The sequence below is a fragment of the Drosophila subobscura genome, chromosome O (assembly GCF_008121235.1).
Source record: "Drosophila subobscura isolate 14011-0131.10 chromosome O, UCBerk_Dsub_1.0, whole genome shotgun sequence".
NCBI lineage: Eukaryota > Metazoa > Arthropoda > Insecta > Diptera > Drosophilidae > Drosophila > Drosophila subobscura.
The window spans coordinates 13,532,455-13,559,610 of NC_048533.1; the positions used below are offsets into that span (position 1 = coordinate 13,532,455).

At 41.0% G+C, this 27,156-nt stretch overlaps 2 protein-coding genes across 5 annotated transcripts in view; one reads left to right on the plus strand and one right to left on the minus strand.

The window, feature by feature from the left end:
• Positions 1-27,156, plus strand: part of LOC117896534 — a 60,867-nt gene that overhangs the window by 3,453 nt on the left and 30,258 nt on the right. The window contains exon 1 of one of the 4 annotated variants that reach the window (XM_034804915.1): positions 5,394-6,233. The exons of the other annotated variants lie outside the window; for them this stretch is intronic. Within the exon in view, the coding sequence (XP_034660806.1) occupies positions 6,231-6,233 (3 nt within the window). The 5' untranslated portion in view covers positions 5,394-6,230. Of the gene's footprint in view, positions 1-5,393; positions 6,234-27,156 lie in introns of those variants that run through there. 4 annotated transcript variants of the gene reach the window in all.
• Positions 1,297-2,584, minus strand: LOC117896538 (regucalcin). Its single transcript, XM_034804921.1, has 3 exons — positions 2,507-2,584; positions 1,636-2,354; positions 1,297-1,576 (listed from the first exon to the last, which is right to left on the minus strand). Exons 2-3 carry the CDS (start codon positions 2,352-2,354, stop codon positions 1,384-1,386), a joined length of 912 nt encoding a protein of 303 aa, XP_034660812.1. The 5' UTR covers positions 2,507-2,584; the 3' UTR covers positions 1,297-1,383.

Genomic DNA, 27,156 nt, shown 5'->3' on the forward strand with positions numbered 1-27,156 from the left:
TACTTTTGCTTGCGTAGCTGCCTCTGGGCCAGGGACCTCCGTCCCATCCCATCCCTCAATCATTCCCACGAATAATTTCGAGAAAGAGTACTCACTCTGCTGTTTACATTTCATTTTACAATCCATATTGTGCCCTCTTTCAATTGCCTTAAATATGTATACGTATATTTATTATTTATTGGGGTTAAATCAATTTCAAGCTGAATGCTTTCATTTTGCGGAAATTCTGTTCTGATTTGTCATTTTATTTTGCATTTCTTTGGATTTAGTCTTGCTGGAAATTATTTATATTTATTTATTAGAATATTTATTAGAACATTTGGTACGACCAATAGAGTTGTGGAAATTTTGTATAACAGACATTTATTATGAAAAGAATTTCTAGAATTGGCTGTTTGAACTACTTTCCTTTAAACACTATTAATGCTAAAGCGGCGGGCAATGCAGTTCTATTTTCTATTGATAGATCTCTGGCATTTGGTATTTTAGTGTTTGTTTTCCTTGCACTCCTTACGGAATATTATATGTTTAATTAATAACTCTTTAATCCCTGTTTTTATTAACAAATCGTTGTGCTATCTAAGAGCTTATAAGCTGAACATATTATCTTTGAATATTTTGTGATTAGATAAAGTAGAACAAATATTTTTTCGGTAAATCGGTAAAATATAAATTTAATTTAGCAGGCAGTAAAATGTATCTTTAAAGGATTGAAGCTTCAATTTGTTTGTTAAATTGTTTATATCTGTCACCTGACTTTATGTGTGTAAATATAGTTTAGTTTTATACACCGACAATCTGTTTATGGCCTTAGATTAGAGATGCCGCCATTAAAACATACAAATACAACCTTTGAAGACCATCTTCGTATCTGTTCTGGCCAATTAAGTAATAATACTTGTATTGCTTTAAGAGTGCGACAACAAATGCCTCTAGAAAAATAATTTGCAAGAGTTCTAGAGCTGGCACTGGGATTCTCGCTCTCTCTGACTTTGATCGGAACATTTTGTCCTACAAAAATGGCACCAAGGGCGCACTCCGCCCACCGATAGATCGATTTCACCACAAATATACGAGTAATTTCCGACGCTGAAGTGGTTCTCACTTATCTGCCTTTTTGGGCAGAGATTTCTGCCAGCCAATAGGACTTTTTTGTTGGTTAACCGTTTTTCATATGTATTTATTGTGATTGTGATTATGTTTGCAAAAGCTTAAACATCGGCGGTAGACCGTCATGTCCACATGTCATGAAACCAACTAAACGATGAATATTTTACAACTTCATCTACAAAAATGTTCCTTTTCGCTTATAAAAATAAACAACATTTAATAGACTTCGATGTATATACAATAAATCCATATAATATATAACTTCAATCTAATCTAAACCTTCAAGGGGACACCGGGATAGCCCTTGGCATTGAGGCCGGTCACCTTGTAGGTGGTGCCAGCGGGAACGGGCTGATCGAACTTGTTGGCTGTCGTCACATAGAGAATGTCCAGCTGGGGGCCCCCAAAGGCCACAGAGGTGATCTGGGTGGTGGGAATTTTGATCTCCAGCAGTATCTTGCCAGAGCTGTTTGGAGGGGTAAAATATAAAAGCAGGAAAATGGCAAAATCTCCGCAAAGACTCACCTTGGGTTCACCTTGAAGACGGAGCCACCGTTGAAGGTTGCCACATAGATATTGCCCTCGGTGTCGATGGTCATGCCATCGGGGAAGAGCGGGGTATTGGGTCGGATCTTGCGCAGATCGAAGACGACCTTGGGATTGGACACCGCGCCCGTTTCCACATTGTAGTCGTAGGCATTGACCTCGAGCGTGTTGGTGTCGATGAAGTAGAACTTCTTGGCCTTCTCGTCCCAGGCCAGGCCATTGGAGATGCCCACCTCGCCCTTGATCTTCCTCACCTCACCGCCGGCTTGCCAGTCGTAGAGCTCGCCCTTAAACTGCGTGAAAATGTCGCCGGTGCAGCACATGGTGCCACCAACAAAACGTCCCCGGGGATCGGTCTTGGCATCGTTGATGCGATTATCGACCAGACCCGGCTGCACCTCGAACAGGGTGCGCAGGACCTTGGCCACGGGAGCGACACCATCCCACTGGACGACGACACAGCGCCGGTTGCAGCCAACAGCAAACTCCTGCGGCCTGTTCTCGATGGGCAGAATGAAGGAGGCAAACTCCTCGCCCTGGATCTGGGCCTTGTACACCTTGTTCTGCTTGTAGTCGTAGCGATGGATGACGCCCACCTCCAGATCCACGTAGTACAGGCTCTGGCGTGCCACATCCCAGTGGGGGCCTTCGCCCAGGCCGGCATAAGAGTCGGGCAGCGCTTCGACTTTGTAGGACATCTGAAAAATTGATGAACAAATTATTAAAATGGGAATTATTTTGCATTGTTTTTTGAATGATAATCAAAGTGACAATTCCCGCAAGCAATTACAAAATTAAATATATACTTGAACACACATTTAAAAGTAATTAGATTCAAATGTCTCCCTACCTTTGAGATTTAATTTGTGTGTGGAGTGTGGAAGAACAGTTTGGTGGTCCGCTAACGCTTTCAAACTGAATTGAGGCCGGTTTGTTAGAAATGTTTTTATACTCGCCGGCATTCGGCACACATACAGACTTGCTCGAAAATGATAAGCGCTTGTTTTAGCCTGCTTTAGTTGTGTGCACACCGGCAATCAACTGATAAGTTGCAACGCTCACACAAACACACTTGACTTTAATTAATTATTGAGGTGGAAACCTTAAACGGTGATGGTAGCAATTTCCAGGCACGACAGCGGACTACGTCTGGTATTAGAACCAGTTCCTTAAGTGAACCTAAATGCCGTGTCATTTACGTTTTGATTATTCATATTAAATTTTCAATCTGGGGTGGGGTAAATCATTTGGTCTTAGGCAATGCGATTACAGCATATGATTGGCTATATTGTTGCATGTTTGGCAAAAAGCAGTCCCCTATGGATTGTTTCTCTAGATCTAAAACTCTGCACACAAACAAACAAAGATCTGGCAATAACTGTGTTGGAAAGCCAAGTATTAATTCTGGCTATAATAATGTAACATTTTCAACAGTTTTCAGCAATCAAGAGGATGGGAATATGCTTTAGGATTTGACATTTACAGATTTTTTGTATCTTTAAAGTTGGGAAAATTAGGGGGGGAATAATGGAGCATGGAAAAAATATCTCAGGAGTTCGTAAACAAACTTGTGATTTGGATCATAATTGGTTCGAAACTCAACAATTATTTCATTCGATTTTGGACAGTTCTAAAAATATGTAGAGTTTGTCCTTCCTTAGACAGAGCCTTCACTGTACTTGTTCATACCTACATAAATATATTTTTTATCTAATGCAAAATTTGTTTGCCTTTAACTATAATCACCGTACAGCATTTCTTCGCACATTTTATGGTTTTCGGTGTACACACCATCATAAGTATCACGTCAGAGATATGCGCAGATCGTTAAAATGTGTGCCATAGATACGATAGAGGCGACATTATCATATTCAAGGATTGTTTGCGCCGTCTAGTCTGTTTTGGTATTGGTAGCCATGGCATGGCAGGGCAGGGCAAGGCAATTAAAATGTATATGGAAATGAAAGGCAATAAAACCAAGGGCTTAAGCGTACGATGATTGTCTTATCAATTTTCCATAAATAAACAAACAAAATGTGAGCGCGACTCGAAACTCAAGTAGGGGCAAACAAACCCCTTGAGAGAGCAAGGGTGATACAGCGACAGAGAGAGAGAGCGGGTCATTGATTAAACCTTTTGCGGTACAGAGTCATGGCAACCGTTCTGTTTGTGTTTGTGTTGTGTGCCCTTCATGTGTCCCACTCGCACCACAGTGGAGGAGTCTCATGTGAGTCGCTCCTCTCTCTCTCGGTCTTTGTCTCTGTCTTGACTTCTTCCTTTTGTGCTCGCCTTTGCGTGTAATTAAAGCCACGAGAGCGAGTGGGACAGGGACAGCACAGGGAGAGAGATAAGAAAGGCCGCTGCTAGTGGACAGTGGGTCACTCGAGCGTTTGTCTGGTTGTTGTTGGTCTCTCTGTTTGGTCCGAGTCTCTGCTGTACTTGTCCATGGCTCTGATGGGGATGGCTGATGTCTGCTTCTGGGGCCTGTGTCTGCCTCCGTATGGAACTGCAACATCAACACCATAATAAAAACTAATGAGGCACAGTAATCGCTCACAAAGAAGAACACTCAGATGAGTTGAATGCAGTTTTTAGACAGGAAATTATGCCTTACAGCAGCTTCAACCTCTTTCAAGTGTTCTTATTGAGCGACCACTGTACTTAGTTGCTATGGCTATCTGTTCTGGTTCTGGTGGTGTGGCGTGGTGTCTTCTTGGCCAGTGCATTACCCTTTGCCACACATTACACGGCCGCTGCCTTCGTTTGATTTCTTTATTTCTTTCTTCTGCACTCCGCCTGAGGCTCCCAGTAATTATCTGTAATTGATTACATCTAAGCGGGCGCCCGTAAGGGGCAAATGTTTACCTACAAATTAAATGCATTGAACAAACAAAGTGCGTAAATAAACAAAACGAAAAACCAGAAGCTAAGAAGTGTGGCATTGCATGAAGGTCTTACGATATGATCCCCAACAAGAAGAGAATGCAGCATGCAGCTGAGAGTGCTCTTTAGCTGTTGTTGCTCTGCGCTCTTCGTTCTTCGCCATCTCTCACTCTCTTATTTCGTTTTGATGACCTGCTCTCTCCAGCTGTAAGCTCTTTATTCAGCTCGCTGACTAAACAAACACTCAAAATGATAATTAACTCAACAAATGACAATAATATTTTGCAGAATATATATTTATCCAGAAAAAGCTTTTTTCAGAAAAAATTAAAGCTTGAAAACATTTTGCAAGTTCTGGAAACGCTGAAATATGGAAACTGTTTATCAAAAACACTCCAAGTTTCTTTTGTCTCTGTTCCACTCATTGCATTCACTCATGAGTCATGCTAGTTGTCAGGGCTAGCAGTTAGTTAGCGGGGATTTCACTCAATTCTCGCTCTCTCGCTAGCTCTCTCTTGGATATTCAGCGCGCCATAAAGTTGCCAGCACAAAGGAGAGAGAGAGGGAGTGAAATGCTCAAGTTTGCGTTTTGCTGATGAGCAGTGGAAATCATAACTTCCATATTTCGACATTATTAAAAGTATTACAGTATATTCTCAATATTCCATACAAAAATACCTTGCTCTCCATACTCAAATTGTGGTGAAACGTTCAGGGAAATTATCTGCTGTTGCTGAACGGTCAGGGAAATTCTCTTTTGTAGCCGATCCATTGTGACTGGGCAATTTTGTCATATTGTGAATGGGCAATGTTGTTATATTGTGAATGGGAAATTTGTTGTGCAGTGTTAACAAATAAATCCAACAATAAACAACAAACAGAAAAGCAGTGTCGAATTATTGCTGAAATTCGGAAAATTACGTTGATATTTTTGCTAAAAAAACAACAGCAAAAGCGTTTCACCTAAAAAGTAAAAAAGTATTTATGAATTAAATACGAAAATCCCCGATCTCGATCGCAAGAAGGAATTGTTGTTAATTTTTTCTAGAAACTGCACTTGGTGCATCTGCAAGATACATTCGGTTCTTTGTGCAACACACGTGTGGTTTTCCCACAAGAAAAGAGCGAAGATTCTGCGTAATCTGAATCACAGCCTCAGCCCCAAGTCTCAACCTTCATTCTTGTCGCGTGCGTGCGTTCGTGTGTGTTTGTGTGTTGCATCTGTATATGTGTGTCTGTGAGTAAGACGCGCTTCGATCGCGTTCTACATTTTGCTGCGCGTTACGGAATAAATTAAACCTCTCGCGCATACTGTGCTCTCATTTTGCATACCAAATTAAATATATACAAAATTGTTTTTTGCCACTCTACTAAGTTGGAAGTTACGTGGATTACGAAACCCCCCATCCAAAAAACGCAGAAAAAGTGAAATTTCTTATACAACAAGCGCTAAAAAAAAGGAGAGAAAAGAAATTGAGAAATTAAAAGATACAAATTTACATGTGTTTCTGTGTGTGTTTTTTGGCAAATATTAAGCCTTGGTGACATATCAGAGATACCCAAAAAATATCAACTAAAAAAGTGAAACGCCTTCACATTTTGGATAAATCAACCAACAGCAGTGGCATGCCACAGAGTGCCGCTTCAACATTCTCGCCGAGACCCGCTTTCAATGAGATTTAACTAGATAAATGGTGCGTATCTTCCACAGACTATCTCCACCTCCCCTCTGGTTCCGTGTTACCCGATTACGCTTTGATAAATTGAATTCTTTCCATATCAATCGTCGTCTTAAACTGCTGGCGGAAGTCAGAGTCACATTAAATCGGATTTTGGATTTTTATCAGACTAAGAGGTTTATTTTATATCGATCGTGTAGAAGTTTCTTTGAGTTTTGAATGGCTGTTTAAGAAGATGGGAAATTAGTCATATTTTGGTCTGGATTCGGGGGATCAAGGAAAAGGGAAAACCCTTAAAAAATTAAAAAGAATTTTGCTCTAGAAACTGGAGAGTGGATTTGAACGAAATCTTTAAAAGGCAAAGGGTGGAAAATATTTATATTTATGTCAATGTGTTCGAGTATTGGTTATTTTGTGTTTACTCATCCAAAAAAATAATAGAAATATCGTCTTAAAATAAAGATATTTAAAAATCCTTTACTTAAAAGTATTTTTTATATAAATTCTTATTATATTTGTAATAATAATAATTCTGAAAGTACGCAGCATTGTTCATATTATTTCCATTGTATGATGTTCCTTTCTCCTATTGGAAATTGTTACCCCCTGAAGTGGAACGAATATCTAATTCTATCTCCTGCATAACATTCGACTTATGTTTTTATTGTAACACATTTTCCAATACATAATATTGTAAAATTAATGACTGCATAAATCATTCTTTCCATTGACTTGAAAGGTTCAAATTTTGAGTTCATCCACCTCTAATTCTAATGTACACGTGTAGCACCCACATCGTAGTAATAACCTTTCCCAACAGAAATAATTTGACCCATTCCATGCGTTGAAGGTGGGGGGGACCTGCATGATGTTTTTTTTGCACTGCACTTAAACCACCCTCTCGTCGGGTCTCTGTCTGGCCACATACTTGCACAAGCCAATTCAGCTTGTGGTAACCTTCTTTTGCATTCACTTGGCTAATTATACAGGCAAGCCATGGAATGACCACGACAACGTTGTTGCGACGGTTGCCTCCTTCCCAGTGGCCTCCGTTGTGTTTATCTTGTTAATTAAGCAACAACTAACTACTGGTTAATTTTTAATTGTTACAACACAATAATTTGTTGTTTGTCTTTGTCTGCTCTCAGCGATGGTGGGACTCCGTTTAGTGATCTCAACAAATACTGTTATTACGTGTAATAGAACAGCCTCTTATCTTGCCCTAGAGTTCTTCTACTAGTACTTGACTCGGTCTTGGGGCAGCCTTCACTCACTCACTCCCTTGTGTGTGTTTGTGTGTGTCATTTAATTCGCCCTCTCTCGCATCTCGCATTGATTATGCACGGTCTTGACGCGGTTCGCAGCACATGGTACTGGAACTGAAGCTAAAGCTGGAGGTGGAGTAGTTCCACCCTCGCGTCTGATTCTGATGGGAATGAATTCAACTGCAGGCATTTCCATGCGGGCTTTTGTTGATTTTAAAGGGTATACTTATATATTTGTGGTACTTTGTGTGTTGTCGATTTTTGAGTATATTTATTCCTCGAGATATTTGGGATAAAGATATGGATACAAAGGCCTGCAAATTGGAAGGAAAAATAATATGAATTTCTCTGCAAATCTATTTTTCTTTAGCCATATTTTATTGTAATTTTGAGAGTTTTGTTGGACGCTCTTTTGTGCAGAAAAAGAGACAAAAGGCATGACGTGTGCATGATGCTCAACTGGAGTATGGCATATAATTTAATTTTTTATTTGCTGTTTTTGGACTGCTTCCTGCTGCAGCAGGTATCCCCCTAGTCGGAATATTTTTTCTCCACCCTACACCCATGTTCGGGTCTACTCCCTTGGTTAAGTCGGGTCAGCCATACGGCAATTATTGTTATTCAACTCGTTCTCCATATGCCAGTCTATATCTGTATCTGTCTGTGTGCCTATATTTAAACAATTTTTTGTTACTGTCGCTGGCCGGTCCGTTTGTCGTCATTGTTTGGCTTTTGCATTGCTCTGTTGGCATTTTTAATTGTTTTTGACTGCGTTTTCATTCGCGTTTTTTGCATTACTGCTGTTTGATTCAGCCATTTTTTTTGTATTGTTTTCCTTTGCTGTTGTTGTTTTGTTTAAGTATTTCTTTTGTGGTGCGGTGAAATTTGTCGCCAAAGCGATTTGGTCAGGGCGGGCGACTCCATTCAAAGCTAAATTGAAGACAGGCTTCACATACACGAACTACACACGAGCTCGGGGTGCACATTCCGTCGTCTGTTAATTAAGTTCTCCACCAAAATGGTTGCCTTTCTTTTTTCTCTCGCTTTTGCCTCGACTTTTGTTTTCTATTTTACATTGCTAATTGCTTTATCTTGGAAACGAGCAACGTTGAGCAAAATGAGAGCAAAACTAATTGAAAAAGTTGTCGGTATTGGCAGAGCTTGCAAACTCTTTTGATTGGGTTTGGTGTGCATTAATGTCGGTTTTAGAATATATTTGAATTAAGGGTTTCAGAAAGCTTGAAACTTACGCAGAAGAAGACCTTTTCAAGTCTCAATCTTTGTCAATTACATGCCCAACTCAACTCTGATCGGAGAATCCGGAGAATTATTCAGCTTACCAGAATTTGCCGTTCCTTTTTCTGCATTTTCTACCTTAATTCGCTTAATTTTTATTCCTTAAGTATCGTTAATATGGATTTAAATGCCACTGAATGTGTAAAAAAGAAACGAACGCCTTCAATAAATCCCAGGCATAATTTCCTATCCAAGACCCTTCAATAGATTATTCCCCAATCTTTCTCCACCAGAAATCTATCTTTGCCGCCGACTGGTGTAATCTATACGTGCAGCTGTCCTATAAATATACAATTATATTATTCCAAATGTATATTTTCGATTGCTCTTCTGAGTATTGCCTATCTGCCAATCAGCTCTTGTCTTCCATTCAATGGGATCTCTGACTCATACACATTTGCACAGTTTGTTCAGTTTAACGAAGTTTATGGCTTTGTTTGTTTCAAATGCTAATGCAAATGCAACAGACTTTATAGTATAGAACAGATACATCTGTGTTCATACGTACCCCCAAGCCACCTTTGACCTTGAAATCCAGCAAAAGTTAAAAAAAGCGTACCTCCATTTGCTTAACTGTAGACTGGTCCTAGCCTCTGTCTGTCTCTCGGTTGCACTGTGAAATTTCACACATAATATTTTATACTCTCTGTGGGGGAGGTAAAAACCCCCCTGCCGTCTGAGAAGTGGCACAAAATTGGGTATAATATATGCTCATATACTGTACCTTAATTTAGTTTTTATTTATTTGCAAATTAAGTCAAATATTATTATGATTTCGCTGTTTGCAATTGTCATGTGATTTTTGCCTAAAAAATGTATGAATTGAGAGCGTGGAGTGGATCAGAGTATACTCATTAATTGCGAATAACAAAAAATTAGCAACAATAAAACTTTAAATAGCCAACATTAAGTTAAGATAAATCAGATAAATCAGTCTACCAACGCTTAAATTTGAGGGATTATGATTCACCGTTTGCCAAGTCGCATCGAACTGAAATCCCCCACTTCCGCACCGTTACAGGGTGCTCCCTGAAGCCTTAGTTCAATTTTTATCACTTGGCTTTTGTGCTGCTGTTGTTGTTGCTGTTTTTTTCCGTTTTCATTTTCGGCTTGCCTTGATGGGTTCGTGTGTGTCTGTGTGTGTTGGTGTGTGTTTGCGGGGGGTTTGTCATTGCCTTGTGCCATTGTTTGGGTTTGCTTTTTCTCACTCTCGTGCCCTGTTCTACTTTCTATGCGACTGCTGCTGTTGCTGCTGCCTGGGTAGATTGAAAAGTTTCACAGAAACACACAATCGCAAAGAGACAGTCAGACAGTGAAGTCTATATACAAATAAATCATCATAATTTCGTAACAATTGAATTTAGAGCGTAATTGCCGTAAATAAGATAAAATTGCAATCACTGAAAATAATAATCAACTGGAGAGGCACAGACTCCGAAGCGAAGCTGGAGCTCCAGAGCAGCACGAGCCGTTGGTCCACCACTGGGGGAGCATTGAGCCAACTCGGGGCATAAATTGCGCTAATAAAGCGCACAATTAAAGTCCTCATCGCCGTTGGAGCTAGCCATCGTCGGGGGCAAATTGGCAACACTTTCCAATTCAAACGAGTTGCAGATTCATTTGAGCCACCAGCAGCAGTACCAGCTGCTGATGTTGCTGCTTCTGCTGCTGCTTCATTTTGATTACAATTAAATTTGGGTTAGATGAAAGCGAGTTATTGGGAAGTCGGGATGGGTCTTTGCATGGGCACCACAAATACTAGAAAGAGTGACAGAAAAAATGCAAAAAAAATACTGTAAGTAATAGCAGAAAAGTTGCATTTCATCTTCCGAAACGAAATTTGGTCAAAGATTTTATGCTTGCTGCCTGCCGCCGCCTGCCGAACGGAATGCGGAAATGCTATTAGCACAGGGTATTTGGGGTTTGATGAGATATTTTAAGCAAACAAACTCAAGAATATTTAGAATTAAAATAGATAATTCAATTGAATGTTTAAATAAATCTACATAATTGTTTGGAACAACATTTGTGCATCAAATTTGATGTTAAATAATTGTCAAACCGAATGAGAATTTATCTTCAGCTCTCATCTTCATCTGTTAAGATTAACAAAGAGATAAGATTAGACTTCTCTCACTCTCTCAGTTCTAGGGTATCCAATCGTTCATTTACCAAAGCAAGCTTTCCTGTCTTATTGTTTCTTCTTGCGCTCTCTCTCTCGCTCTCTATCTCTCTTTTCTTCCCATTCATCTGCCTTTGGGCTATCGCTGTTTACGTGCACTTTCCTCTGTTTCCCCTGCCGCTGGCTTTTGTTTGTTTTGTGATATTTTCGCGCTTTCCGCTGTCGTTTCCCTTTTCCCCTAACCCCAGCAGCAAATGAGAAGGGGGACTCCGCGGAATGTTGCCATGTGGCGGCGGCGGCGACCAGACCAGGCGCATGCATGCGTTTTCTTCACATTTTCTTTGGTGCATGACATTAAAGTTTTAAATTTAACAGCAAGCTAAATGTCGGGGTTTGTGTTGGTTCTACTTGCGATACGACCAACTATCTACTTCCCTTCTTCGGTTATTTCTGTCTGTTTTCGATGACACTTAACCCGGCACTTTGAAAAGGTCAAAAGTGCGTTCAAACTGACGCAGGCCTTAGGTCGCGCTCTACTTTTCGTGCTTTAAAAGTTTTTAAGTCAATATTTTAGACTTAGAACATTTTCAAAAATTCAATTGGGCATCGGTTATACTTTTCTTGCGTCATGCAGCAGTGATCATCGTTCGTTTTTCTGAAATTTTACTGCAAAACTATTAAAGTTGAATCGATATATTTCCAATATAAATTCTAACGCAGTCCAATTATGGTCATTAGTGCACCTTTTTCTGTACTGAACTTTAACCTTTCTACGAACCTATTTGATTTGATCGATTATCCTTCACAAAACGAACAATTTGATGTCACTTATTATTGCTCATACGCCGCTTGTTACGGAAAAACCCAAAACTAGCTGCATTTCAGACTGCATTTTGCTTGTGATTGGTGCCACGGAAATCGCGTGCCACGTGAATGGCAGCGGCTGTCTCAATTTCTATTCCCGTTTATTTTCGGAAATGTTTTGCCCGACAAGTCGTGCAAATGTCTAAAGTTTGACAAACATTTTTGAAGGGAAGAATACGAGAAGTTGAGGCTTTCTTCTGACCCCATTAGAAAACTGATTAAAATAAAGATTATGAAGCGAGGCTAGTGCCCTTTTTGTGTCCAGCACGCTTCTAACTCTATTAAGTTCGTGTTTCTTGTGGCCAGAGCCGCGTCTGTACCTGTATCTGCAGATACCAGACTCCATCTCCATCTCGAGCCAGGCACGATTTACAGCCGCATTTAGATTTAAACTTGAAAAATTTGTCGTTTCTGCGGCTATTTCTATTTTTACCAGCACGTTCTGCCAGTTTTTGTTGTTGTTGTTGCTACTACCTGCTGTGTTACGTGGGAAGGCGGAAAGGTGGGAAACGAAAATGGTTTGCTGCCAATGTTTGACCAAACTGGACGCATTGTTTGGCCATGCTGTGGCCGCTGGCAGGAGGAAATGCCTTGCCTTGAAGTGCAACAAGTTGTGGCCGGGTTTGTTGACTTGTGTCTGTCGCTCTCTGCGATTTATCTGCGTGTTAATTTGAGCAATTAACATGGTAAATTAAGGAAGCACCAATTCGCTGCAGATTGTTCCAACATAAATACACACCTCGGGCTGTGCGGGCCAGCTCGGGTTTGCTTGTTAACCTGCCAACTACAACATGATCAACATCTCTTTGGTTTTATGTTTTTGTTTTGCTCACAGAAAGGCAACAGACAACAACAGAAAACAAACTAAAGACTAGCACTAATCAAGGAAATAAACGGTTTTAGCGGCACACAACACCTAATTTCTTTTGAAATTCGACAAAAAAAACTAATTTTAAATTTTAAATAAATCGGTGATTAATCATTTTCCCAAATAGTTGCGAAAAATGTTGAAAATAAAGAATGGTGTTTGGAAACATTCTAAAAAAAAAAAAAACATGCATGAGGAATTCTCATTCGTTCATTAATATTTGAAGACATTGACGTGCAGTCAGAGATGCAGAACGACCGTGAGGCGCTTCCGCATAACGCGTGACACGCATAAGAATTAAATCTGTAACAACGAAATATTAAAACAATATTCTAAATGGTAAATTTGATAGATTATTGTGTTACCTTATTTTAGGTACATATTAGTTCAAGTATTTTTTTTTGCCTTTTCTGCTTTTGTTTTAATTTTTCTAGTATTTTCTGGCCATATTTATAGATTTTTCTGAATTTTTGCTGTTACTATTTCTGCGCTGATTTTAATTGTAATGCTTTTGGAAATACTTGCGATTATTATTAATTTATTTCGCTTTAAAACAAAACTTACGGGGCCTGTAAAATCATTTCAAATATATGCAATTAATTGTATTAAAGTCATTAATATTATATGCACCGTCGTACACAAATAATAATTTATTGGGACAGTTGGCTTTCCTCTTTGCTTTCCTCCATGCCACACAAAGTTATTTTTAATGCTTTTTTAACAGAGTATAAAAACCACCTTGCGCCCAGTTAGTCATTCGGCACAAGCCCGCACACCCACACACACACACACACACACACACACACACACACACACTCATACACCGATATATGAATGTATGAATGTACATATAGCCACAAGCCCCCGATATGGCCAGTGTACAGTTAACCAATTGTTAACCCAAATGTGCTGCCAACTGATACAAAGACAGCGACGGCGCAGCTCGAAGCAGAAGCGAAGCGAAGGAGGAGAGGGCCAGCAGGCAGGCACACATCGAGGTGCGCCTGCGCAGCACATTGCCAACTAATTTGTTGCGCATTGATTGAAGGGTAAATTACACCTTGCCACATGCGATTCGGTGCGATTCAATGCGATTCGATGCGATGACGGACAGCCAGCCAGCCAGCGCGCGTCCGCTCCGTGTGCAAATCTCAGCCCAAAGCCAAATGTATCCAGCAGATACACTTCTGTTGGTGCTGTCGGTTGTGTGCTGCTGCTGGCTACTGCCGGCTATTATTTATATTTGTAGAATTCCGTTTGCAAATACAAATTTGTGTGCTCGCAACTATTTGTAAATTGCGTCACCACCAAAGTTGCGGTTTCGGTTTATGTTTCGCCTGGGTGTCCATTTGTGGAGTTGCCGCTCTCGCTGTCCCTCTCTCTCTCTCTCTCTCACTCTATTTGTATCTGTATCTAAGAGCGGCCTGTGGTGCGTGTATCTGTGTCAATATGTGGCCCGGTCTGGTCCGGCCATAACTGCATACATATTTAATACAATTTCAATGTTGTTCCATTCCAAGTGCGCTGTCACGTAATTAAAGTCACATCAACTTTGGTTGGCTTTTTATTTTATTTTTGGGTTTTGTTTTTCTTATTAATAACTTTGTTTTTGGCACTTGGTACGCGTAGGCATTTCGACTACGGTCTGAAATAGATATACGACTGACTGCTACCGAAATAGAGCCACTCGAGGCGCTCTGAGTGCGTCACTTGTCATGAATTTGGTATTTGAAATTGGCTTGCGTTGGGTTCCGTGTCAATGAATACAAAGAATTCACCTTACACATTTGACATTCAAGTTAATTAAGGGCTGGGTGGAGACACACTCCCCTCACATAGAGAGTTGCTGAAGCGAGACAGTTGGGAGTGAGGTTTGGCGCTGGTTTTGGGGTCTTTGTTGGTCAGGTGTTCTCGGATTTTAAAGCTCTGCTTCCATAAGATTTGGGATCTTCAGATCTTCAGTAGTGGCAATAAGCTTTGATATATTTTTCAGATTTGTAATCTTCTCCGAATGTTGAAAAGATTCTTCCCATTTTGTGATGTATGCAAATGCCTTTGGCTAATTGCTAATGTCTTAATTTTCTTTCTCTTTACACTCTGTTTTTTACCCCCCACTATTAATTATCTTAGTGCCCAAGTAGTGGCTAGTGGGCCAGTGTCTATTTGATTGTCGTTAAGCAGAAAACACCTTTATTACTCAGTTTTTAACGACTGGCAGGCAGGCAGGCAGCATTTCCTTTTTTAATTAATGCCCCAGCCACCGTTTGTGGCGTGTTGCCACAGCGCCGCGCAGCACGGCGGGGCCTTTTGGGCCAATGCCGTCGAATGGCCAACAACTTTATGACACTCGGACTAGAGACGAGAGATATGTACGTGTACCTCATCATAAGCTACAAAGGCAAATCGACAGCCGTTACGGATACGATGATGACCTCATTTCTTAAGCAAAAACAAATCTCAATTAGCCAGAGTCTCTCGCTCGTGTTGGGTTCTAAGCCACACTTGGACGCCGAATAATGCGATTTTAATAACAATTTTCCACACATTATTAAGGGAATTTTGCTGCTGCTGCCACTGGCATTGCTGTTCAATTTTGGCATTGTTTTCTTGTATTTTGTTTTTATTTTTAAATAATTGTTGCAATCAAATGTAATTACAAATGCATTGAAGCTGTCCATTTGTTGGCTTGTGTTTCCTTTTTGAATGGCAATTACAAAACAAGACAAAAGGCAAAAACCAAGCCAAGCGCTCAATTATTGTTGCAACTTGCAACAGCAACAAAAACAACAACCACCAACGGTGCAACACGGGCCAATGGGTCGGGGAGGGGATCGGAGACTGTTGTCGATGCGGTAACATGGCTCAATTTCGGTTGTTGAACATTATTATTATTTCGCATTTGCGAACAATATTCGCTTATTGTTCGAAAGATAGGAGGCACCAACCAGCAGCAGCAGCAACAGCAGAAAAAGGCAAAAAACGATAGCAACAATTGATCATATTTTGGTCAGACAACAGCAAAACGGAAAAACTGAAAGATGATTACGAGTTGCAGCAGGCGAAAAATGCTGGGAAAAGTGTTGAGACAGGGATACTCTTTTGAAAATAGAGCTAAAAATGAGAAAAAAAATAAAATCATTTGAAAAAGGAGCACGTTCAGCTTAACAAATTCTAAAAATAAATTTTAAAATAAATAATTACTATTTATCTATTATTTAAATCACAAGAAGAGGCAGTCAAATCAAAGAAATTTTAATGAAAATATGCAAATGAATAAATATTCAACTGATTAGAAATTTGCAAGAAATTAATTCAACAAAAAAATGATTTCAAATATTAAAAATTAAGAAAGAACAAGATTGGGTTTCATTTACGAATTTTAAACCTATTTATGGTATTTTCCTCGCTCAAAGCGTCTTCCAATAGCTCTGTGAAATATATGATTTAGGCAGATAAAGTCTAGAAAATTTGAATTAAATGAAATCCTCGATAGAATCAAATTTTAAACGGATTCTGTGATATTTTCTGACTGCAGAACGTGTTGAAAATATACTTCATGTCTCTGCCCACAGTCACAATGAATAATAAGCAAATTAAGTACAACTTAAGTATAAACATTATTAAATGTAAAATGGCCATGCAAATGTGCGGGTTCAAAGGCGCTGAAATTGCTTTTAAATTGCTCAACGTATGCGCTACGCCAGCCAGTCAGTCAGCCAGCTAGCATTATTATAAGCCAGCGACAAGCTCTTTTTTTTGGAAAGGGCATGGAGACAGACCAAGACAGCGCAAGAAAGACACAAAAAGTAGAAAAAAGAAACACACACAGAAGACTGAAAATAAGGTAACCCAGCTGCAATCGGGCCAATGTGCAACGTGCAAGATGCCGCGCAGTCTCTCCAGCAGCAGCAGTCCCAAGCTAAACTCAGCAATGGAGGGAGGAGAAGGAGGAGTAAGAGAAGTCTAAGACGGCGTCTCGGCTAACTGTAATGTCGTCAGCGATCTTGGCTTGACGACGCCATTATGAAATGGCGAGACGAGCAGCAGGCGGTCGGTGGTCGCTGGTGGGGAGCGGGCAGCAAACAGATTCAAAGTTTGTTTTCTTTTGTCGGACACTTTTCACCTGCTCTCTCGGTGTTTCGGCGCTTGGCCCTGTCTATTGTGTGGCAGGCAGGCCATGCAAATAGACTGACTCTACGCTGACTGCAGCACGCCCCAAAAAAAAAAAGCAGCCCGACTCTGCAATCTGCTGCGCCTGTCCGGGAGGCAAGCGTCGCGTCGTCCAGCTGTTGGTGGTGGTGGTGCCACCAGTGTTGAATGTTTGCACTTTCGGATCAGTCAGTTGGGTAGTCCAGGCCAGGGCCCCGTCACTGGAATTGCTTGCCATTAACCATCAGCCATTAAGCACTCGTCTGTTGCCTTTTCAATTTCGGTTTTACGCCATTATTGTGAAATTAAGATGTTTGCCTATCTGTAAGATAAAACGCTCTATTGGTATCGGTATCGGTATCTGCATCTCCGTATCTCTATCTGTGTCTCTGTCTCTGTGTGCTTTCTATGCCAACGTAAATTGAATGTACATGTTGCCTGCTGCTGATTCAGTTGATTTTTGTTTTTGGCGCAACTCATGTGAACTACCGATAAGATATGCCACCGAGTGAGCTGAGCTAATTATGTCTAGAAACTCTTTTTTCTTTTCCAAACTGACACACAAAAACGAAGTCAAAGCAAGGGAAAAATCTGTAACAGCAGCAGCAGCAGCTGGCTGGCTGTCTCTCTCATAGAACAAAACTTTCACCCGAAAAGCAAAGAAAAACAACAAGAAAAAACACACAAACGCAAACAGTTGCAACAGTTTTATGGCTTAAAATTCACACTCCTCTCCTCTTAATTGTAAGTTCTCGACTGCTGCCACAGTACACACAGAAATGTATCTCCCTGTGTCTCTGGCGCGAGTTACTCAGGCGCAACGCATCTCTACGCATCTGTGGCCATTAAGAATGATCCGCACCAGACCTGCCCCACAGACACAACAATGAAAGAGAAAATTGATAGTTAATGCACACTGCAATTGGAGCTCCGAGGCAGGTTAATTGAGCGCATTAGCGGTTCATAAACCAAAGATTTCACCGGCGTACGTGGAGGTTCAGGGAATGCACAGAAGCATTATAGTGCTTAGGAATTGGAAAGAGAATAAATATATGTAGAGAAAATGTGTCACAGGTCCGGCTTGTGTTATTAAAGAATGGAAAAAGAAAGAAAAACAAGGGGTAAAAATATTAATAATAAATGTACAATTTATGTACATTTTTATGTATATATGTATGTATATTTATTTATGTCATTTTCTTAAGCATTAAACTGCTTAAAAAGCCTGCAATGGCATGATAATTCTCCTACCATTAATATAGCTTAAAATCCAAATGTACAAAGAGCCAAATGGAATTTGTTTTGTTCATTCTGACAATAAAAATGAACCGATCTAGTAGCTATGATACTTCATTATGATTCTGCAAAATCTTCCTTCTGGCTGTTGCCTCCACCGTCATAAGTTTAATATAATTTAACGTGCATACAAAATGGTAATATTTAAACGTTTATTTGCAACGATAATTGCATTTCGCCAATCCAAATTCACAACTTTTCTCTCTACTTTTGGTTATCTTTTGATATCACTTAACTGATGCGACATCAAAGTATCGTCCCCACACAGAAACACACTCAACCCTGAGCCATTAACATCTTTAGTCATATTTCTCCATTTGTGGCAACTGTGGAAGTGCGTATACGTGAGAGCTCGTTTCGAGTTTTGCGGTTGCAATGCCATTTCCATCCATGATAATTCGCAATTGGAGCTTGCAGCAAGCGGCAAGACCAGAATCAGACACCCACTTGTGGTTGTCATCAGACACACACACACACACACACTCTGTGGATAATTTTCCAGCTTTTACGCTTAAGTAGGAAAAGCGTTCGTGAGTGTAAATTGTGTTAAGTTCTTTTTGGCTTTCTCGCCGGCTGCGGTGGCTGCTGGCTTTCTATTTTCCCGATGCTGTTGTTGCTCTTGCTGCCACAGTTCTGACTAATGACAATTGTCTGTTGGGGTTTAGTTTCTTGTTGGAGTAGGAAGTGGGGCTGCAGCCCCCGCCCCGCCCTAACCTCTTTCTCTTTGTGCATCTTCTTCTGGAAAATTCTGGAGCGTCATAGTTGGTCTTTAAAATTACTTACTAATGATAATTAGTGGCATTATTTTCCCATTATTCTTCTCAAAGTGGGAGGGCAGACATTTCTTTTTTATTTTGTGTATTTTTTATTGCAATTAAACCGTCACTTAACTGGGCGTGGGAGTGCCGGCAAAGAGGAAAGAGATATATAGTCACGACCCCCGCCCAGACCTGGACACATGACAAATTATGAAATCAATTTCGTAGCTCGATTTTTAATTAAAAAATAAATCCACAAAAGTCAACTAATGTTTGTGTCTCGCTTTTTTGATTATTTTCTTGTGCTTTCAATTTCTTTTGTGCTTTGTTTTATTTTTCAATTAAAAATAAATGGCGTTTCGGTTCAACGAAGTGTTTTGATTATGCAAAAAGAAATATTAAAAAAAAGATACTGCATCTTGTCTCGTATGCTCCACTTATTGGCCAAGATTAGCCTCGTTGGATCTGCTTTTGCGCTTTGTTTGCCAACTGCAAGACTCAGATACAGATACATCGAGCAGCAGCAGCAGCCATCATCAAGCTTCATCTTCATCGTGGTCGTGTCTTTCGGTAGTTGCTTCTTCAGCTGTTTTGTACCCGATGCTTCCGACTTTCTCCAGTCACACACACACACACACAAATGTATCTCTGTGGCGTTATAACAAATTCAGAGTGTGCCTGCCTCTAGTGGTGGGATGTATGGCTCTGCCTGGCCAGCTGCCTAATGATCCGTCTATGTTATAACTTATATGCAAACCGGCTGCCAAATTGAAATGTGCACAGAGATTCAGCCTCTCTCTTTTGCTCTCTCTCTTTGTCTCTCTCTCTCTCTCTCTCTCTGTCTGTCTCTCGGTCTCTGTTGGCCATTTGCCAAATATTTGTTTGTTTCTCCTCTCATTTGATGTTGATGTATCTGCCAGCCAACTGTTGTCCGGGCTCTGGTGTAAACAATTTGGCATCATAAATGCCTTCCCATATTACGACATTTGTCGGCTGCTTTCAGAGCATAGCGAAAACATAACAATACGTCATGGGATGTACTCTTTGGAGAATATCCAATAAAATTCTATATTTATGCGTGATTTTTTCCATACCATTCAGTTGTTGTTCCTCCTATCTAATCTCTTTTGTTGAGCGTTTTATCTAGCAAGTAATTGTTTATCTTGAATATTATTGTGTGCTTTAATATCTAATCAATTTCGTTTTGTTTTCTTTTTTTGCAGGTGAGTTCACAATGCAACGAAGTCTGTCTGGTGTCATGCGGGTAATAATACAATGATTGTCTCAATGACTGTTCATGGATTTATCAAGAATAAGTCTTAAGAGAGATAAAAGATATGGTTGGTGAATGAACTCTCAGAATTTCTCTGGAAAATTCAACAGAAATCGCAGGGTTCCTATGAAATATTTATTCGAATTTAATATGATGAAATTATTATTATGGTTTCAAATGTAAGGCTCCAAATGTTGTATTCCTATTGTGGCCCTACTCTTACCCTTAAATGCTAAGTCACACTGGAAGAGAAAGAGCGAGAGAAAGGGGATAACCGGCGCGTTGCGATATGTAAATTTTATTTAGACGAAACTGCTCTGACATTCTACGCAAACAATCTAATTTGTGCACATAAAATATTAAGCTGAAATTCAAGGTTCTGTCAGTGTACAAAAAAAACCCATAAAGGTTTCTCAGAAATGCTTCCATAATTAAACTTCAAACTATGTGTATAAAAATAGTCATGAAACATGCAAATTTGGTGTAGAATTCCACTCCCAAGAGCAGACATTAGCAACACAAGAATTATGGAGTTTGCAGCACACCACCTAAATCCATTTCTATATGCATCTAAATAAAATCCTCTTACATCAAATCTACTGCAAATAAAGCTACCATTTCGTTCTTGGATATGCCACTCCAAAAGAACACTTATGTACCTATGTAAAGTGTAGCCATTTTATTGGGCAACCGAGCGAGGCCTCCCCGACCCATCATCATCATCATCTGGCCAACGTCTCTGGTCTCTGCCGCTGTGGCTGTCGTTTTATGTTTCACGCGAATTGCAGAAATGCGAAAAAAAAGCGAATACAAAAATGCTTTATATGCAATTATATTAAATTATATTCGCGTGGATTAACGAGTTAATGACGGTCGGTTCGTCGGCGAAAAATCCGAAAAGAGCGCGTGTTTTTAATTGTTAAATTGCTCACAAGAAAACAACACAAAACAAGACAGAGGCAGATTCGGAGGCAGTCGACAGTCGCCGTCATAGCCATAGATACACGGGGGGTATGTTGATGTTTGCCAAATTTGTGTCATGCCCCAAATAAGACAGATCCGCCTGGCCAAACCACTTCCCCACGGATGTGGCAGTCGCGGAGAGTCGTATGAGAAACTGCAGCCAGCGTTCGAAACGGAAGCGCGAGCGCAAAAAATGTATTTTGAAAATTGATAAAAAATATGCTGCACATAAGATATAAACTTTATCTTACATGCTTATGATGATGATGCATGGCCAGGAAATCCAATAAGAAACCACATGAAAACATGACCAGCTCTTGTCCATGGCTATATTTAGCCAGTGGAAGCTCCTGTCTACGTCTCCCTCCTTCGTGTCTAACTCTGTCTGAGTCAGTCTGAGGAAAAGCCGATGTAAACAAGTTCGCGGCTGTTGCAGCAACGACCTAAATTTACCGTAAAATTCATGAGAAAAAGACACCACCTCCTCAAGAGGGGGGCACTCTGGAAGATATGTACATTTGGAGGAGGATTCTCTACGGTGGTGCTTCTGCTGCTGCTGGATGTCTCAGGTGTCTCGCTGCCTTTTCGGCCAGCTGTCGCTGCGTTGCAACAAGTTGCCAGCAAAGTTGTTGCCGCTGCCAAGGTCATTGTTGCTTAAATGTGGCCGGGCCAGCTTCCACAGTGCCTGAGCGAGCTGTCTTAAGTTGTCTGTGTTTTTGTGTTGTGTTTGTGTTGTTTTTTTTAGTAGCTAACTCTTTGGTTTTGGCCATTTTGACCAGTTTGGCAGGTTTCTGGTGGCTGTCGTGCCCTGTCTTCTACATCCAAAAACATCTTCTTGTTCGCTTCTCAGATTCTTCTTCTTCGATGTTCTGGCGCTCGTATTTCAGTTTTTCGGTTGGTACTTTTCGTTTTTTGTTTTTGGGTACTTTGCCCATATGGCGCCGCTTAAGGTGTCCCCTTGGGAGCCATGGGAGCGCTCAGTTAAAGCGGAAAATTTATGACCTCCAACAGCAGAAAGCTTCCACGAGTACTATACAATTTCATTATAAATTATGCACAGCCACAGCCACAGCCATAGCCATGGCCTTTTCAATGAGTCAACGAACTCTCAGCCATGTTCTCCCTACAATAATTACGAGGCTCGATTACTCGATTTGATTTAAGCAAATTGCTTTAGCATAAGCTTAAAACAAAAGAAAGTTGCAGAGTGTGCACAAAATTTAACAATAAATAATGATTTAGAGCTTCTGAAAATACATTAAAATGTTTTAAGGATACAAATTTTAATGCAAGTAAATTTTAAACGGAGATGGAAGGTTGTTAGAAGAGAAGCAGAGTTAGCGGAGATTCTATTTTTACTATAATATATATTCAATAGCAATAGGATTGTCTATCGTGTAGATAAGATATTTCTGCATATGCCGGTTTCACGCATTTTAAAATTGAATTAAAGATAGAAATTCCCTCTGCAAGTATCATCTTCAAGGGCTCCACGGGCATGGAAAATCAATCCCTATTGATTCTTCCTTTTTCTTGACTAAACAAATTGCTTAACCCCAATCGATTTATTGTCTCCCTCGACAACTTTTCTTGGCCATCACATCACCGAAATCATCGCAAGTGTTGACCCTTAAAAAAGGGCCAAAGAATTGCACAGCAAGCATTTCCCCTCAAGAGTGCCTCCATTTAGTATGCATTTGAGCTGCCAAAATGTGCCATTACCATTGTAACCATTTCAAATTGACAACCTGACAAAACTCCGACAAAACACCCCGCCCAAAACACGTGTGTGTTTGTGTGCCCGAGTGTTGAATCATCATCAACAGGACATTTCCACTGATGGACAAAGTCAGGGACATATCAAATAGGAAAAAAACGGCAGCCACAGCCACAGCCCAACCCCAAAGGTGGGCTTGGAGGCAGGCAGCGCCCAGCTATTAACGAACCCAACAAGTCCAACATGCACACCCCAAAAACCCACTGAACCGCAAATGTGTCGCTGCTGCTGTTGTTGCTGTTGCTGCCTGGGATGTGGCAGTGGCAGCTCGTCGTATACTTAATATGTGTTTCCAGTTATTGGCGGCCGCGTTTATCGATCGGCATGGATATTAGTCGTCGTAGTCGTCGGCGTCGGCGTCCCCATTTACCCGTTCGAGTACGAGTATGTGGTATGCCTCACCCCTCTACCCCTGGCCATCCCTGTCTCTTTCTCTAAAAGCCTTTCAAATAGTTTTTTTTCTTCTTTTCTTTTATGTGATTTTGTTTGTTTTTAGCCAAGTTTCTGGCCGTCTCAAGTCTAGTCTGGGGCTGGCTGGCTGGCCAACATGCAAACAAGTCTTTTATGGCGCTTTTCCAGTGACAGTGCATCACATGGCCATGTTTGGGCTATCTGTTAACTGTTTTTGCCGAGTGCCAAGCGGGGCGGGGGATAGGCCGCGTGCGCGCCGCTCTCTCGCCTCGGCTCGATCCAGCTGCCAGCCATCAATGAGCCAAAAGGAAACTGGTTACCTGAGTCTTAGTCGTTACTGCTAACTGCCACTGCACACTCGATTAATTAGTCGCTTGCATTTACTTTTGTGTTGGTTTTATTCTGTCTTGTATGTTTTTTGGAGGAAACTCTTGCCGCCATAATGCTTATTGATTTGCACCCGCCATCCGGCCCACAGCTGGAGTGGAGTGCTCAAATCTGTGCTGCCTTTCGTCTACTATTGTGTGACTAAACTCCGTAAATCAGCAAATGCTTTTTGCTGTTTCTTGTGTGTTGCCCAACCAGAGTCGTGACAAAGAATATGATGTTCTCTTGAGACTCTTCAGTGTTTTTCTTCATCTGCAAGTATAATAAGCTCCCAAAATGGTGAGCATTAAAATGGTGTTTGGTTTTGTAGTTGCAATTGTTATTATCTTGGCAAATAAAGCGTGGGTCTGGGAGACCTTCTTCTTTGGTACTTGAGTGTCAGTCTCTTAGCGGATTAGCTAATCCACTTCAGGCGAATGTTGTAAATGCTGTAGAGATTTTTGGGACAACTCTTTGAGTATCAGGATGCCAGAATGTAGTCAGAATGCAGACTCCCATGGCTGCCTCACACAAACACACTCTCTCACAGGGTAGCTTAGCAGTAAGGATGATGTTTTGTATTCAAAGAGAGCGCTAGCTAGTGAGACTATGAATTCTCTCACGGAGTGGCTTAGCGGTAAAGAGTGAGCCTTAATGGCAGTCTCTCTTTCGCTCTATTCAACGACTAAAATATATTTTATTGAACATAACTCCACAGCCACTGAAATAATTGAAGTGAATCATTGCGAAAATCTCGAACTTTACTGGAAAAATTCTTGACAGCTTCGAGGCGTGAGGCTTGTTATCAGTTTCTTTGAATCTTTTAGCTATTGCCTGAACTTTGAGTCATACATAAAATCATCCATTGTGGTTCTGTGATGATATTCAAGTCTATAGTTAGATCTGCAGTCAAAAAACTATGATGCCAGCATTTCCACCTGTTTATTAATTTCTTTACTTGCCGCTGCAATCTAGAGCCTAAATCTTTGGCCTTTCCAAGGCCTAGCCCTGTCTCAATCTGGCTATGTTTATCCGCCGGTCATATCTCCTGCGGCTCGATGTCAGCTCTGAGCGGCAAGTGAACCCATCTAATTGAATTGTTAAAGCAAAGCCGTTTTGGCTGTTGTCGCTGTTCTCCTTCGGTAGCCTTTTTCCAAATTATTTGCCGCTGTCAGCAAATCTAAGTAAGCTCGTAAAGCCAAAGTCGAGCTGTTCAATTGCGGCGATTAAAGTCGCGTTCAGCCACACGGCCATGCAAATGCCACAGTGCCTCTAATAGGCTTGGGCTTGGTCGTCGTCATCATCAACATCCACAGCCACATCTACTAGTAAAAACATCAGCCCCAGAGCCCCACAGCGCCAGCAAGGTCTTCGGCTGACGTTCTCTTGCCATTACAGTACATTAAACGAAGGTAAGCGCTGTCTCTCTGTGTTGCATAAACGCTAATGAAAATGTTGAAAATTTCGCTGCTGTTCCTGCTGCTACTGCTGCTGTGGCCGCTAGTTCATTAGCCGAGGCTCATGGATCCACAGGCCACAGCTAACCCCAGCCTAAATACCGCAAATAAGTGCAATTCATGCGGCAAGTGCGTGCCTCAAGTGCAACTGATGGCGCGCGGCAAGCGTCTACGACGGCCCACTTCACTGATGGAGTGGAGTGGACGCCAATCCAAGCATCTAATTATGAAGCGCCCTTAGGCAAGCGCTGGTAGCTGTTGTCCGGACACCAAATCAAACTAAAAAGAAAACAATTTGTAAGCGCCGTCTGGACAGTGGTACCAGCTTATAGATAAAGTAGTTAAAGAAGGAGAGAGAGATAAAATCCATGAAAGATTAGCTGGATAAAGCAAACATGTTCTCCAATGCTTGATTATTTTATTAACCTAAGCTGAATTTTATGATCACTGAAATCAAGCTGATATTTCCCTTAGCTTACCACCCTGCCAGTCGCACTCTCTTGCTCTCTCCCAGAGTAGCTTAGCAGCTAAGGAGAGCGGCATAACTCTGAATTGAGATCCGGTTCAATGTCAAATACTTAGATTTACGTATCCATAAAAGTTTTTATGACGCTTTAAGTAAAAGTTATGGCTGCCTGGCAGACAGGACCTCCTGCGATGGACCATGGATCATATGGCAACTCCATTCCATCGGTTATGCTTGTTGGAGTTTTCCAGCTAAGATCTTGATATCTTATGTCTACATTTAGTGCGATTGAGTAACACTGTGGAAATGTCGGCTTTAATTTGGAGAACGCGACTTGGCTTCTTAGTTAAAATCTGTGGCCGAGTCGAGGCGAAGCGAAACTTTCTAAAACAGAAAATGCTTGAGAGTGTGATTTATGGGCTAACATGAGCTGCTGCTTAAAAGCTCGTACACATCTCAAATTAGCAGCTAGAATAATTGCCCCTGCAGCGATCATAAAACACACATCTAAGTTACATACTTTACCCAGAAAGATACTTTGAAGAGAAGCTCAACTGGTTTCAGGGAAATAAAACAATAGAAAAAGACTTTGATGGTCTTTTTCGATTGTCAATTTGCTGCCTTTTTTTTTTTGGTGTTGCTCTAAAATTGGCTTAATTTCCGTGCCAAAAACAAAAGGCGGAATCGATCAATGGAAAACCAGCCGAGTCTTGAAATGAGTTTCCTCCACAATCAACCATAAAACAAAGGAAAAAAAAAAAAAAAAAACGAGAGACTATTTACGAATTGGCTATGCTTTCAATGCCAAAAAAGGGTCCCCAGTGGGAGCTCCAACAACTTAATGAACCCAACGCCTCTCCGGCCACTCTCCACCGCCGCGACGCTTGGCCCCCTGGACTAACGCCTCGTGTGGCCAAAGCAATTTAATAAAGCCATGAACCTTGAGCCAAGTACATAGAAAACTTAGACATAAACAACTCTGTTTTTCATTGTGCTTTTATTTTAGTGGCGGTGCTTATACCCTTCGAAATGGTTGGTATTCTGATTCGCAGTAAATGTAAATAACACCCTGGGCTGCTCTTTTGCATTTACTTTCAGTTTTGCCTAAAGCACCGTGCTGTCGCAAATTGTCTTATCTCTTGATCTTTAGTTCATTCATTGCTCTCGCAATTGCTTTATTCTACTGCTCTCTCAGCAGCAGCAACAACAACAATGCGTGTGCAGGGCGCTTGCTTGCACTGTGCTGACGTTCGGCAAACGGTGCTCTTGAGCTTGCGCTCTCTCTCTCTCTCTCTCTCGGCAATTACATGCGTGCTCAATACGTCGCTCTCTTTGCAATAACAAAATTGAGCTTCTATCGGCAGAGGTGACCCTCATTTGCAGGCCTCGCTCTCCGCAAATCCGAACTCTAGTGGGCAGCAGCGGATTAACAAACGGGACTTTACTTGGCTGCGTTTGTTTTGTCTTTTATTTTGATCTCTTATTGTTCTATTACCTAACTGCAAGGGTATCAAAGTCTCGACTTACATTATTGTTTCTCTTGCTGATGTTATTATTATTTTCTGGTGTGCTCCAAAAGCAAATTTGCCTAACCAACAACAATCAAC

Coding starts and splice junctions, on each gene's coding strand:
- LOC117896538 (XM_034804921.1), bottom strand. CDS start 2,354: ATGTCCTACAAAGTCGAAGCGCTGCCCGACTCTTATGCCGGCCTGGGC. Junction 1,577..1,635: donor GTCTTCAAGGTGAACCCAAG/GTGAGTCTTTGC, acceptor CCCTCCAAACAG/CTCTGGCAAGATACTGCTGG.